At 42.0% G+C, this 16,602-nt stretch overlaps 1 protein-coding gene across 1 annotated transcript in view; it reads right to left on the bottom strand.

The window, feature by feature from the left end:
• myo3a (myosin IIIA) overlaps positions 1 to 16,602 on the bottom strand; it is a 214,712-nt gene that overhangs the window by 142,960 nt on the left and 55,150 nt on the right. The window contains exon 3 of the mRNA XM_084326257.1: positions 4,278 to 4,412. Within this exon, the coding sequence (XP_084182383.1) occupies positions 4,278 to 4,412 (135 nt within the window). The remainder of the gene's footprint in view (positions 1 to 4,277; positions 4,413 to 16,602) is intronic.

Below are 16,602 nucleotides of genomic sequence, written 5' to 3'. Positions count from 1 at the left end.
TGATCCGAGACCAGATTGGCTCATAAATCATACTGAGGTGTGTTTCACGTGACACAAGCACTGATCCTAGATCAGGCTACTCCTATTCTTGGACATAAGATGAATAGGGGTATATATGACTCAAATATAAGCCTATTCGTTTTAAAAAATACACACTAATACAAAAGTATTCAGATGCATAAAGTAGCTAATACTTGTGTCCATGTACAGTTGTGTCCGTGGGCAAACCAGTGGTATAAACATGCATATGGTACCTACATACACTGCTATGTGTCTGCAACAAAGGACAAGACATACAGCAGGTGTGACACTCTGCTTTGTGTGTTTTTCTATCAAAGCCCCTTGGGCCAGTTCAGAAAGGCAGCCCGTCGCTCATGCATCGCTCTGGACCGCTCTCTATCACAGTGGGAACACAAATTACCAGGTGACCTCAGAAAACACGTTCCTCTGTGCAGGTTGACCCCCATTACACATTTGTCAGGGAACTTGACATTTCACAAAACTCCACGGCGGGAAATGAAATATGAAAGGCGCTGGAGGCCGGTCTTTTAGATGCAGAGGAAAGCAGCGGTGCCAAGGTCAACCTTGAACTTCTCGGCAAAATGTCAATATTTTCATGGGGAGATGCGGTCGTTCCCGTTCACACCAGCGGGTACATTTTTCTGTGTTAAAGGAACACGCCAACTTTTTGGGAAATTTGCTTATTTGCCATCTACCCTGGAGTTAGACAAGCAGATACATACCCTTTTCTTCTCTGTACATGCATTAGGCTTAGGGAACAGCCGCACCGTTAGCCTAGCTTAGCGTCATTCACTGGAAGTAGGTGTGCCAGTGTAGCCTAGTTCCCAACAGTCCGACAATTTTTTTCATTTTCTAAGCAGATATATACAACAAATTTAAATTAAAAATAGTTCATAGAAATAGAGTATATATCTGCTTAGAAAACGGAAATGTCTAATTTTTTATTTTTTTTTCACATGGTAAATAGTAAATACACAGGTCACAACATGTTTACAGGAAAGTTTTGGAATTGTAGTTCAATTCAGATGAACAAATGTCAAATAATTTGCATACATACTTGTATATTATTCCAAAACTGGATATATATATCATAATATATATAATATAACATTATTCCATACGGCACACAGGCACAACAAGACATCTCAAGGCTCTGCTCTGCTCTCCTCTCTGCCAGGTTGGAGCTGGAGAAAAACAGGAAACAGAAATCCCTGCTTTGCTTCTCTCAGCAGGAGACAAGCAGAGCTCCCGCCGACCTCCACCGCCTCCACCATGCTAAGTAGCGTCCTGACAAATCCCCCAGGTGGTGCATGAGTGAAGGCCTCTAGACTGCCTGCGGCAGTGGCTTAAAGCGGTTACATAACGCCTTGGCCTCCTTCAGGTCACTGCTGTGCTGCATACCTGTACTGAGCCTGTAGTCATGTAGCTCAACGTGTGGAGCATGGCACTAACACTGTCAGGGTTGGCGGTTTGATTCCCACCGGGGCCACCCCCATGCTAAGATATAGAATGTAAAAGGCATGCACTTGTGGTACCGTGAGGCACTGCGGGGAAAAGCGTCCACCAAATGGTGTGTTGTGGTGTGTTGTTGTGTTGTGTTGTGTTGTGTTATGTGGCCACTGGCCAGACATGCTGTGCAAGTTACAACTGAATCCAAAATCTACAATCTACAGGGGGGCAAGCAGAGAGTGACTCAGGGGCTGAATCCAGACAAATGCAACCATAGCAGAGACCGGAAGGAGCGAGATGTTTCTCTCACGGGATACTTTTGTCAGCAGCCTGTGGAAAATATGCACACTTGGTAAAGACTTTTTTACACAAGGCCTAATGGGTCTTATAAATAATGTGCATATTGCAGATTTCACCTTTTTATGTTGTACAAACAACCCTTAACACTTTCAGCGCCACGCTTAATCCCCATCTCTGCCGCTAGAAGGCCATCTTAAAATGGTCATTTCCGCGGTGTTTCACAATGTTTGCAGAACTGTGTGTGTGTTCTGTATTATAGCTGTGGAGACAATGGTGTGGCTCATTTGACAGACACTACTTGTAGTCCAACATGGAAAAAAGAGTTTGTTTCTCTACACACTGTAGTTTGTTGTTTATTACACGCTAAACATTGCGCATTTCCAAGATAATCTAGTCTTTTTCCATAGATCGCAAGATAAAACGTGTTATGTGCAATAAGCCCGAATCGTTCTGGTTGATTCCCTGAAACCCCAAATACTCCCAAATCAAAGGTATATAACATGTACATATGTACCTTCACAAAATCATCAAGGGGGGGGGGGGGGGGGGGGGGGGTCGTTTTAACTCAAAACTATGATCGTGTTTGCCGAGCATGTTTTACGTCCGGTAAAACACAAAACTGTGACCGTTAGAAAAACACGTTTCAGGTTCGGTAAATAGACATAGAATATACCTTACCTTAGCCAGAAGGTATTCCAAAAAGAATAATTCCAAGTGATCGCATCGCCATCACGATTACCAGTGTATATGTTTATACATGTTTCGATGGTAAATACGCTTAGGCAACGGAATTTCGAGGCGATCAATGTGAATCTCTGTTCAAGCAGGAGAAGGAGCCCTTACCAAAAAAAATATTAAATGTGTATCCACGCCAATGCAATTCCAGTTCAGACACAGATGATACTGCCACCTGGTGATATTCAATCGGCATTGCAATTCCAATGTATGATTTTAGACCATAAACTCTGCTGGAAACCCCATATAGAATATGTGAGGGCTAAGATGGCAAAGAGCATCTCAATTATTAGTAAGGTGAGACATGTCCTCAATCCCAACTCATTGCACACTCTGTACTGTGCAATGATCTTGCCTTACCTGCATTACTGCACAGAGGTATGGGGTAACACATACAAAACAACCATAAATACATTGACTATCCTACAAAAAAGAGCAATAAGAGTAATAAACAATGCAGGATATCGGGACCACACACACACACTGTTTCTACAATCACACATTTTGAAGTTCATTGATATGGTAAACTTTAAAACTCTGCAAGTTATGTACAAAGCAAGAAATAATCAATTACCGGTAAATGTAACAAGCAAATTTCTGGATAAAGAGGGGGGATACAACCTCAGAGGACCATTGAAACCTGTGATGAAAACCAACCTGAAAATAATGTGTATCTCCTGTTACGTAGCCACCCTGTGGAATGGGCTAGACTCGCTAGAGGATGAACTAAAATATTGTGAAAACATAAATCAATTCAAATCTAGACTAAAAAAAATCTATTTTCGATAGGTACAGAAGGGAAGAAGAGCTAGCACATTAATAAAAAAAGAACATATGATACTGTATTGCATGTTATATCATATTACATTATATAATCATATTATAATGAATTTGTATATTATATTAAACTATATTTACACTATATACTATTATATTATGGTACTATATTATATTGTATATATCTTGTACTATATATCTCATGTCACATTATATATGTGTTGTATACACTTATGTACTATATACTATTATATATACTATTATGTACTGCAGGTATACTATACTGTAATGTGTACTATATGTGTGTACTGTAATGTGTACTATATGTATGTACTATGTATGTATGTAAATAAAAAAATAAAATAAAATAAACGTAAGTCTTCAGGGGTAGGGCCCGACAAGCCTAGTGCTTCTCCCTAGCCCTTTTCGGACAATTGGACAATGCTGCAATAGCAGCTGGTAAAACTTTGGCGATTTATGGAATGACCATTGTTATGTGTCCAAAACCTGAAATAAAAAATAACTGAACTGAACTGAATGTATACATACAAACGAGCCAGGGACGGCTAGAATGATCCGGATGATGATTTAGAACGGGGATCAGAGGAAAAAGATCAAAGGATCTAAAAATGTGTTTACTCGTTATTGGCGCTAAATGCTTGTCGGCCAATAACGAGTATACTCGTGATTGGCGCTGAATGTGTTAAACTAAGCTAGAATTGGCTAGTTTTTACATCTAAATGAGAAGACATGTACAATATTAAAATTGACATTCCTGATATAGTTGATTGTTATTCCACACAGACAGTTTTGTTAATGACGTGGTGCTGTTTTTCTTTGAGGTCATGGCCTCTCGTTCAGCCCCCCCCCCTCCTCCCCCATGGTGATTGGCCTGTTCTTTCCTTAACACACACAGATAAACATAGGGTGGAGGGATATGATGTAACAGTCGCAGAGGGATGAAATACAAACGGTCAAAGAGATTATGATCTTACCTCGAGGACTAGCCACAACTGGTCCCCGCATTTAATGTCCTTTTTGTAGTACATTCCATAGAATTTGACGACATTGGCGTGATCAGAGAGGGCCTTGAGGATGTTGTACTCTGCTTCAATCTCCTCATCAATATCCTGCAAAACAAACAACAGATTGGCTTTAATTAGATTCTTGCACATGCATGCAACGTACCTGTATCAATTTCACGACTAATATTTGGTTCAGTGTTTGTCCAATTCTGTGAAACGTGCCTAATATGCTACAGGTGTCATTCATGGTAGAAACAAGGACTTTCGTCTTTCCTCTCCTTTCCTCTTCTTTTTATCTTTTGTCTTTTTTGAAGAACACAATGTATAGGATACACGAGAATAATAGTGTTTGGAGAGAGCCTTCAGTACAGATAAATTCACTCTCCACAGGAATTGATCAACTAATTGATTAAGACAATGGTCCTCCAAGACAGCGGTCTACAGATAATTATTTCTCAATAATGAGCAACACTAACAAAGTCTCTAAAGCCTAATGAGACTGATAATAACACAAGGATTGGGTTTAATAGATGAAAATGGCATCTCATTAGAGCGGCTAAATAAGCCAAGTTCATTGTACTGTGAACGACGATGACATAGCTGCACCATCTATGAGGAAAACAATGGTGGCAACATATTTTTTGTATTTTATTTTTTTATTATTTTTTAAACAAACATATAAACAAACATGACAACACACGATAAGATATACAAGCATTAATTGTCAGGGCACATCCAATGAGATCACATTTTAGTTAGTTGTCTTATATAAGATATACCCCTAATACCTGTTATCTAAAAAACCTACACACATATGCTCCAGCTCGAACCCCCCCCTCCCGGACCCCACCTTGAGAAGTACCTCCACTATCCCTCGCACCTAACCAGACACTACCATTATAAGCTAGCTTTTATTCTCTCCACCACTTCTAACCACATTGACATTTTGGATTCATTGAGACCCAGAATTCTTGCTGTAGATATTTCATGGTAAATTACATCGAGATATGTAAGAAACCAAACTTTACGGCACATTTTTTCCAGTTGAAACCAGCGTGATGCGATCAGCTTTTTGGCTACTGTGATACCCGATAAAACCAATCTCTTTAGCTGTGGATTCACTGCAAACTCAAAAACATCATTCAATAGTAATACCGAGGGGTGTACAGGTATATTCCAAGATACGAGTTTTGATATTTGTTGGGTCACATCTTTCCAGAATGCCTTAACTGGTGAGCAGTCCCAATACATGTGCATAAATGTCCCTTCGTCCCCATTTGTACATTGGGTGCATTTGGAATCTTGTTTAAGCCCCATTCGGCACAGTCTTATAGGAGTCAAGTATGTCCTGTGAATATAGTTAAGATTGATTTGTTGATGATCCGGGTTCCTTGATGTAAGTCGGACATTTGCCCAGGCTCCTTGCCAATCAAAGTCATTTTCCAGGTCTGGTATATCCCTCCTCCAGACAGAGTCTAGTTGGAGGGTTTCATACGAGGACGTTAGTAATTGATGATAAAATTCTGAAACAAAACCTCTCGATGTCTCTCTTTCGTAGAAGAATTTGTGGTATCTGTGGTGTTCAATTGGTCTGTCTAATGGAACACCGTGAGACTTCAAACATAGCTCTAACTGTTTGTAAAAAAGCCATGTGGACTTGGTGAGATTAAATTTTTTGCGTATTTCTTTATCACTACAAAAACCCTGTTTGTTAAAAACATCCCCTAATGAGTGTATGCCTTGCTCTTCCCATATAGGGAATCTTATAGGTCGTGTTCCAATTAAGAGTGCATTGTTATTGAATAAGGGAGTATGATTGTGCCATTTTTGTGGGTTAGGATTTTTTTTTTGTGATTCACGCCATATCCGGATCGCATGAGTAATTATGGGGCCAAATTTTCGTTCACAGTGCTTGATTGGTAGTTTAGTGTATGCTATGTCCTTCAGTCTATGTGGGGCTACTATGTTTTCTTCTAATTTTCTCCAGGATACTAATGCTTGGGAGTCAAACCATGTTGTCAATGGACTTAATGTGTACGCCTTAAAATATAGGAAAAAATCTGGAAATGCCATGCCACCATCTGCTTTATTTCTCTGTGCGGTGGATATTTTTATACGTGGTGGTTTGTTATTCCAAATGAATTTGTATGTGGAGGAGTGTAATCTTTTCCAGTAACCCTCTGGAGGGGGTAACGGTAGCATTGAACTGAAGAAGTTGATTTTAGGTAGTACATCCATCTTAACTATTGATATCCGTGCTTGTACTGTGTTTTTAAGTTTTGCCCATCTATCAAGGTCGTCTTTGATTTTGTTTTGGATTTTTGTGTAGTTGTGCTTCACCGTTTGTCTTATGGTGGGGAATATTTCCACTCCCAAGCATCTGAAATGTTTTACCATCGGTATCTCTCCTGGGAGGGTTGTATCTTTTTTTGCAGGGGTGTTAAGTGGAAGGAAAGCCGACTTCGGCCAATTTATCTTAAATCCCGATATATCACCAAAGTCCTCAATCAACTTGAGCAGATGAGGCAATGTGGTGTTGGGGTTTTGCATGAACAATATTACATCGTCCGCATATAAACTAATTTTTTGTTGTGTGCCCTTGATTACGATTGGTTCTATGGATTGGGATTGTCTTATATATTGTGCTAAAGGCTCTAATGATAGATTGAACAGTCCGGGACTAAGAGGACAACCCTGTCTGGCAGAGCGTGATACCGGAAAGATTTTGGAGATGATTGTGCCTGTTGTAATCATGGCCGATGGGTCTTTGTATAATACTTTAATCATATCGATGAATCCTTTTCCTAACCCCATCCTTTCTAGCACTGCCCATAGATACGACCATTCCAGCCTGTCAAAGGCTTTCATAGCATCCAGGGACAGCATCGCCTTAGGTATGGTGTCCTCCTTGTCGGCATCAAGTACGTGCAGTATTCGTCTTATGTTTTCAGTGATCAGGCGGCCTCCTATGAAGCCAGTTTGGTCCGGGTGAACTAAAGACGTCATATGCTTTTGTAATCTGATGGCTCATACCTTAGAGTACAGTTTGATATCTGTTCCGAGGAGGCTTAAAGGTCTATAACTACCGCACTCGTTGGGGTCTTTGTCTTTTTTAAGGAGGACTGTTATGAGTGCAATATTGTCATTCTTATGGAAGTTCCCCTCCTTGACTGAGTATAAGATCATATTTAGTAATAAGGGGCCAATTATGTCCCAACAAGAAAGGTACATTTCTGATGGGAAACCGTCTCTTCCAGGAGCCTTACCACTTTTCATTGCGGTTATGGCCTTCATTTCAGATGGCAACATATTTTAAAGGGGACGGACATATTATGGAAAATGTGTTTTGAAGCAGGTGAACACGGTGTGTTCAAAATAAGGGAGGAGAGAGATGCTGGACAATAAAATATTACAATTAAAATATATTTAGAATCGTTTTTTTTTGCTAAATACGTAACATGTTCCACAGATTCAATGAATTGTTGAACATTGTACACATGCCATGTCCCCTCTAAATAACATTAATGGGAGGCAGGATGGCTAGAGGCCGGCCAGTAATTGAAAGGTCACTGGTTCGATCCCCGGCACTGACAGGAGGGTGTATTCCAGCTGTGAGCTGGTGACTGAAGGGTAGCTAGTACATCTATGGTGCCTTCCATCCTGCCTAAGCGCCCTTGAGCAAGTCACTGAACCCCAAAACGACTCCAGGGGCGCTGCACTGTGGGTGACCCTGCGCTCTGACCTCTCTGATGAAATGTGTGGAGGACTGTGTGTGTGTGTAACTAGGATGGATATGCGAAAAAGACACATTTCAATTGCCTTGTGACATTGACAATAAAGTAATCTTCTAATAATACAAGGATTTAATTTATTTCAAACCTTTTCTGTTCGCCAGCCTTAACACTTTAACTGCCGAAAACGCCGGAACTCGTCATTCCCCGCCATGCTCAAGTTGCCGCGGACGCCGGAACTCGTCTTTGATATCAATATTTCAAAAATCTGTGATCGGAATCATATTTTCCATCCGGAGCCCTTGACACACAGTTCTGATCTCCTCTCAATCCTCTAGCGGTTCAAGAGCGCCATCTGGTGGCCGATCGGCAGATCGAAACCGGATGTCAACCTTTAACCCGGTAGGACTCACTCCATATGGGGTCCGGGCACTCGCTAATGCTAGAGAGACTCCGTCTTCACACAGTGAACATCGATCGGTGGAAATAACTCGAAAAAACAACATGATTTGGACGTATATACTATTATACAACCTGGAAATAGATTTCTACATCCCATAATAGAAAAAAATCTGTTCCACGCTCATCTGCCAGCGGCGCGAGGAAGCCACGGTAAGATTCAGCGTTATATTCTAACGTGTTCTTTACTAACTGCTCTGATGAACATATGACCCACTCTGGATGAATCATCTAACGCTGCCCACGGAATTATAAACGATCCCCCGCCCATCCGGTCATCATCAGATGATACGTAGAAACTTCTAGAAGTACGTCCAATTGAAATTTTTGATCTCACACAGATTCCTACCAAACTGTATTTCATCATCAATATAATGCATTTGGGGCTATAAATCACGTTCTGGAGAAAGCTGCAGAAAGAGATGAAAACATACTTATACTTTAGACCATATTTTAGTATGAATATGTGAATGAAAAAGTTTAACGTTGCTACACCATGAACAATACATATAGGACCTTGAATGGGCCCTAATAATGGCAATCTAGCAATAGAATTTAAAAAGTTATAGCCCTGCAAAGAAGGGGAACTTCTCCATGTTAAATAGAGCTGGCAACGGATGGTATATCATGAATTTAACCTTAGGCAATCAAAGTGTTAAATACCATCACAAGGCAATATTTGCTCACTGATGATCAGTTTTTATCTATGCACTTTAACTTCTATTGTAAATAAATTATGGTGGTAAAACTCCTCCCTACCTCAGCATGTAACTGTTTTTATCTCTTTTCTCTTCACCTGTGTTTGTGTCCTATGTATACAAATGTGTTTTTTCCATTTGTATTTGTATTCTTTTTTTTCTTTTTTTCTTTTTTTGTGCCTGATTTTTTTATTTTGTTGTGCGCATGTTCCTCCTACTGGTCGGTACAAGGGAACCCTGAAGTCCACCACATGCTTCCTCCGACACATGTGGAGACAGACAGTGGCTCTTTTTTTACCTGGCAGCGAGGACTCTCATTGGTGAAGCGTAACGCGTGGGAGGTCACGCTGCCTTAACCATTTCCTGCCTTTCGCTGAGCAGGCGCCCAGACCTGATCTGTAGGCGTTGCTGTCCACAACGCCAGATTACCACCCACGACTTCCCTCCCCCTAACTCAGCCAAACTAGTTAGTATGACGACCGACCAAGCCGCAGGGCAATGCTGACTCCGGGAGTCGAGACCGCAGCCTCTTGCATTGGTGACGAGCGCAATCTCCACTATGCCACCCGACCGCCCTATTGTATTTGTAATCTTGACGGTATTTCAAATGAGGGCTTTGTCAGTATTCCAATGTACAGCCCCACCCAACCCCACCCCACCTACCCAACCTCCTCCAATGTACAGTTTCCATGTCAAATGTATGTCAGTATTCCAATGTACAGTGTGTCCCCCCCCTACCCCCCCCCCCCACCTCCAATGTACAGCCCCACCCCACCTACCCAACCTCCCCCAATGCACAGTTTCTATGTCAAATGTATATACTCTTCTTCTGGATTTTTTTTAGTATCACAAACAGTACTGTATTTGAAAATCTGGTATGTCATAAATGTATAGATGTAGCAGTACTGTCTATCTGTATGTCATGTGTGTCATATGATGAATTGAAAATGGGGGACCCTGATGGAAACAAGATGAAAGTCTTTCTCAGGTCTGCATCCTCTTAACAATTGTATGTATTGAGCTGTACTGTACTGTACCCATTCTGCAATCTGTTAATAAACTTTTCAATCAATCAATCAATCAAAGGGAAAGACCTCAATGTCCTTAAATAAAGGTTTCAATCAACAACCTATCATAGAAAATGTTTTGTTCATCATCATGTATAAAAAGTTAAACATTATAACTTAAACATAATGTTTTCTTTGACTCTCAAATAATGTCTTGAAATTTAGAACCATATTTAGAGGTTGAATTCTGATTAATAGCAGTAATAGTAGGTGCCACATACATGTCTGGCTTAATGACTCAATGCTAAACCAACCAACACTTCCGGCTTCAACATGAACAGTCGCATGTTTGTTTTGGATTACGGAGATGTGATTTATAGACATGCAGCGGCTTCCACTCTTAAGCCCTTAGACTCTGTTTATCATTCAGCCATTAGATTTATCACCGGTGATAGTTATGGTACTCACCATTGTATCCTATATAATAAGGTCGGGTGGGCCTCTCTGGCAGAGAGACGTAAGTTGCATTGCAATCTTTTTATCTATAAAGCCATAATTAGAGATTGTCCAAATTATATTAGTTCTTTATTGGAATGGACCACTGGACCCTGTCGTACACGATCCAGTTTTTGGCTTACACTTAGAGTGCCTAGAGTTTGTACTGAACTTGGTAGATCTGCTTTTGGCTTTTTTGCCCCTACATCATGGAATACCCTGCAGGAAACACTGAAACTAGACACTCTAGTGTCTATGGGTCGGTTTAAAACCTTAATGACCAATCAGGTCACCACAATATGTAATTGTTTTTAAATTATTACCTCTGTTTTAATTTTGAGCTATTTTATTCTTTTAACATTTTTTTTTTTTTTATGTATTTTAAAATGTGCTCTCAATTATTCTGATTGTCTGATGTCTTTATATTTATGAACACACTGTGACACTTGTGTATGTAACATCTCGACGGCACTGTAAATGAGTTTAATTACTCAGTGTATTATCGAGTATAAATAAAGATTGAATGAATGTTGTTGTGACTTTTTGATAATAACATAATTTGAACAGCTTGAAATATCATTTATTATTGTAGCAAAAGGTGTGTAAACGAATTGGCATAAATATGTTCTATAATAGCCTTAATGGATATTTACGTTCAATTGTTTATCATATTGTTTAGAATAATATTACTTTATAGACTATATTTCTGTAACGCACCATTTTTGCCCCCAGTGGTAAGTCAGCTGAGCGCAGGCACAGCCCCACGCTCCAACGTTAATTGGAGACGCGTGCCACCTGTAAAAGGGTGTGTTTGATCCTTCGGGAGAAGTGACAATTTGTTTGTTAGATATAGAAGCCATGCCTCGCTGCTGCTCTGCCTAGAGAAACTTGTAAAGGGAAAACAAATTAAACAAAATGGATTTGAGAACTACATTGCTGCCTCCTGGTCGTGAATGAAAATGAAGAACAAAAACTGTGAACTTTGAATAATCATGTGTTTTAATAGAAAGAGGACCTTGAACAGTTTATTGTGTAAACACATGTCTCTCGGCTCCCAGCCACGACTACGCAAAAGAACAATAACAAGGTTTTTTGCACATTTTCTACTCTCCCTCCTGTGGATTACGGATTCGTACCTTAATACACCATCGAAGCTACACCGGACAGAAGTGGAGAGAAGCAAAACCGTAAATATAGAGTCACTTTGCCATAGTGATTTCTACTTGCTAAAAGGCTCGGAGCGAAAACACCCAGCCTTTGGAACAGGGTCGATTCACGCCATGTTGACCTCAAATCCAGAATGAAAGAAATTACCCCCGACGGGCAGGTTTGATAGAAGATCGATGATTTTCTTATACCTGCTACTGTCGGGAGATATAAATCTGAACCCAGGCCCAGCCATCACCCGACATCAAGCAAGACAACTGGGTCTGCTTAAAGGGGAACTCCACTATTTTGGGAAATTAGCTTATTTAACATCTTCCCTGGAGTTAGACAAGAAGATACATACCTTTTTTGTCTCTGTGCGTGCATTTTAGCTTTGGGAATAGACGCTCCGTTAGCATAGCTTAGCTTCATCACTGGAAGTGAGGCAGGACAGTAGCCTTACAGTGCCTTACAGTGTATTGCAAGGTCTGACATTGACCAAATTTGATATGCATGACCTTGGTGGGCTCTAGGTCAACTCCTGAAAAGGGGGTCAATGTCAGACCTTGCAATCAAAAGTTAGGGGGCGCACTGAAATTATGGCAAGGGTTATTAGCCCCCTAACTTTTGATTGCAAAGTCTGACATTGACCCCCTTTGCAGGAGTTGACCTAGAGCCCACCAAGGTCATGCATATCAAGTTTGGTCAATGTCAGACCTTGCAATACACTGTAAGGCACTGTAAGGCTACTGTCCTGCCTCACTTCCAGTGATGAAGCTAAGCTATGCTAACGGAGCGTCTATTCCCAAAGCTAAAATGCACGCACAGAGACAAAAAAGGTATGTATCTTCTTGTCTAACTCCAGGGAAGATGTTAAATAAGCTAATTTCCCAAAATAGTGGAGTTATCCTTTAAGCAAGAAGCGACGGCTAACGACGCGACCCAAACAACAACAACGGCAACATCCCTCGACCGACACCACAACGAATTAACGCGCAAGAGGCCTCAATGTGAAGGAAGGAGCCGGGGTTTACAACCGTGGCACCCAGCATGACGCGGGACACGACCAACGAGACCATAACATCGACATAAACGAAATAACAAATTCAAATGGACTACACATTCTAAGACCCAAACTGGCTGAAATCAAACAGATGTTTACACTTTAACTGCCAGAAGACGAGTTTAGGCGTCCTTCCCCGCCATGCTCAAGTTGCCGAAGACGCCGTAACTCGTCTTTGATATCAATATTTCAAAAATCTGTGATCGGATTCATATTTCCCATCCGCTGGCCTGAGACCCACCAAAAAGCCCCACTGAACCCTCTAGCGGTTCAAGAGCGCCATCTGGTGGCCGATCGGCGCAATCGCCAAACAGGAAGTTACTTGGACGATGTGCTGTTCACCCATATTACTTCCGGGCACTCGGTATAGGTTCCGGCACTCTAGCTCGTCACAATACATAGCGATCCGTTGCCAATAACTCGATAAACAACATGATTTGGACGTATATACTATTATACAAGCTGGAAATGGACCGGATATTTTTACATCCCATAATGGAAAACTGTCTACCCCACGCTGATCGCCCAACGGCCCGCGGAGACTGGGGTGAGTTTTAGCGTGTAATATTTCCGTGTTCGACACTAACTGCTATGATGAACATTTGACCCACATTAGATGAATGGTATAACGCTGCCCACGGAATTATAAACGCCCCCTCGCCCATCCGGTCAACATCAGATGACGTGTAGTAACTTCCAGAAGTCCGTCCAGTTGGATTTTTTTATATCGCGCCGATTGCTATCAAACTGTATTTGATCATCAATATAATGCATTTGGGGCTATAAATCACATTCTGGAGAAAGCTGCAGAAAGAGATGAAAACATACTTATACTTTAGATCATATTTTAGTATGAATATGTGAATGAAAAAGTTTAACGTTCATACACCCTGAACAATACATATAGGACATTGAATGGGCCCTAATAATGGCAATTTAGCAATAGAATTAAAAAAGTTATAGCCCTGCAAAGAAGGGGAACTTCTCCATAGACAAATAGAGCTGGCAACCTATGGTATATCATGAATTTAGCCTTAGGCAATCAAAGTGTTAACGGCAGGGGTGCTTTGCTCATGGGACGGGGGTGCACGCCGTGCAACCGGCTCTGTGAGCAGAAGCACGCACCAGAGATACTGACCGCTATGAAAACCAGAGACAAAAAATGCTCTGAACTTCATAAAAGTCAGTCAAAGCTTGCCAAAAGCTCAAACAGTGACCTCCAAGCCCACATGGTTGAACTCAAAACAAAGGAACAGGCTAAGAAACGATGTAAACACCATGATCAACTCGGCAAAAAAAAATTTAGGAAAATAAAAACAAACCCTGTGAACTTTGGAAATGACTCAACAACCAACTAGGCTGCAGTAAAAAAAAACTAAAAACTAGATTTTCAAACATCAACAGGATTCAGGACTGGTCACTCCACAGAAACGGCCCTCATTGCGGTCACAGAGACACATCACTTGGAAAAAGCGAAAGGCCTTTCCTCTGTCCTGATTCTCCTAGATCTATCTGCAGCCTTCGACACAGTCAACCATCGGATCCTCCTCGTGTCCCTCGCAGGAATGGGAGTGGCTGGCTCTGCGCTGACATGGCTGACATCATACCTCAATGACCGCTCCTACCAAGTGTCATCGAGAGGGACCCTGTCTGCCACCCGCCCCCTGCGGACCGGTGTCCCCCAGGGCTCGGTCCTTGGACCCCTTCTCTTCTCCCTCTACACTAAATCTCTGGGTAACATTATCACGTCTCATGCCTTCTTGTATCATTGCTATGCCTTCTTCTTCTTTCGTGTAACGTCAGAGGTCCAACTCTGTATCTTGTAGCCATGCCCTTAACTCTGGTCCCACATCAAAGAGGCTGGCTTCCGAGGGTGGTCTGTATAGGGGGCAGATGGTCAGGATGTGGTCAACAGTCTGCTCAGGGTCTCCACACTCACATGCAGCGCTGTCTACCAGGATGATACTCAACTCTTCCTCTCCTTCCCTCCCTCAGATATCCATATCTCTGAGCGGATCTCGGCCTGTCTGTCCGAAATCCGCCTGGATGACGTCCAACCACCTCAAACTGAACCTAAGCAAAACAGAATTGCTTCACCTGCCGGTAGGGGTGTAACGATTCGACCTCACAACGATTCGATTAGATTACGATTCTTCAGGCAACGATTCAAAGCATCATGAAATCTCTTCATTTGACCACGATTCGATTAGATTAGATTCGATTAATTTTCTATTCGTTTGATTAATTTTCGATTAATAATTAGTTAATTCCCCAAAAAGAAAATGTATACACAAATGTGGCTGGGGGAACTGATTCACTCAGCATGAATGGACTATAGGTCAATAAAAACAATACACAAAAAAAATTCAAAAGTTAATTTTATTTTATTTTATTTAGATTATAATCTATTCTAACATATTCAAATCGATGCATCGAATCGAACACATTAGAATCGATGCATTTCGATTAATCGATGCATCGTTACACCCCTACCTGCTGGCCAAATCCTCCCCCCTGACCGACCTTTCCATCACAGTCGAGAATTCAACTGTGACCGCGTCTCCGACCACCAAGAACCTTGGTGTTGTCCTTGACGACCAGTTGAACTTCTCCGCTCACATCGCAGCGACAACCAGAACCTGCAGATTCCTCCTGAGCAACGTCAGAAGGATCCACCCCTTCCTGACAAAAGAAGCCACCCAACTCCTCGTCCAATCAACAGTTATCTCCCGCCTCGACTACTGCAACGCACTGCTTGCTGGCCTTCCGACCACTGCCACCAAGCCTCTTCAACTCATTCAGAACGCAGTGGCCCGCCTGATCTCAAACCTACCGAAGTCAGCCCATGTCACCCCACTTCTCAGGGACCTGCACTGGCTCCCCATGGCCGCTCGAATACGCTTCAAGGCCCTCGACCTGGCATATCGTGTGGTGAAGGGAACGGCTCCCGCCTAAAATTATAATTTAGGAATACAATTGTCTGGGGCGGTTAGGTGGCCGAGCGGAGATTGCGTTCGTCACCAACCCCGGAGCTGTGAGCTGGATTCGCCTGTTCGAATCCAGCTCACAGCTCCGGGGTTGTCACCAGCTTGGCTGGCCGTCCACACTAATACAATTGGCTGTATTAGAGGGTGGGAGAAGCTGGCGGGGTGGGTCCGGGTCGTTGTAAACAGCGACTCCTACAGTTCGGTCGGGGCGCCTGCTAAGCGCGGATAGGACCTGAGGGGGATAGTGTGATCCTCCCACACGCTACGCCCTCTCAGTGAGAATCCGCGCTGCCAGGTGAAAAGAAGCGGTGATTGGCTGGACGTGTGTCGGAGGAAGCACGTGGTAGCCTCCACTCTCCCAGATGATCTGACTGTGGGGGGTAAGTGCGCAGCGACCAGGAAGGGATTGGGAATTGGCATACGACTAACATTGGGATGGGAGAAAATCGGAGGAAAATGGAGGGGGAAAAAGATAAAAAAAAAAAAAAAAAAAAAGGAATACAATTGTCTGTATTATGTATCTCTGTTATATGTCAGTTAGTAGGTAGGTGTGTAAACCTACCCACGTTGTATGTTTTGTTTTGTTTTGTTTTTTGTTTATTGTTTTTTGTTTATATTCTGTTTATATCTGTGTTCAGGCTCCCTCCAAAAGCTTTAAATAGCTTCTTGGTAGACCTGGCACATGCACACAATTGCGACATTGTTATAT

This window comes from Notolepis coatsorum, assembly GCF_963971535.1.
Source record: "Notolepis coatsorum genome assembly, chromosome: 12".
Taxonomy (NCBI): Eukaryota; Metazoa; Chordata; class Actinopteri; order Aulopiformes; family Paralepididae; genus Notolepis; species Notolepis coatsorum.
Note: the sequence above shows the minus strand (reverse complement) of the source record. Positions and strands in the feature narration are given on the sequence as shown.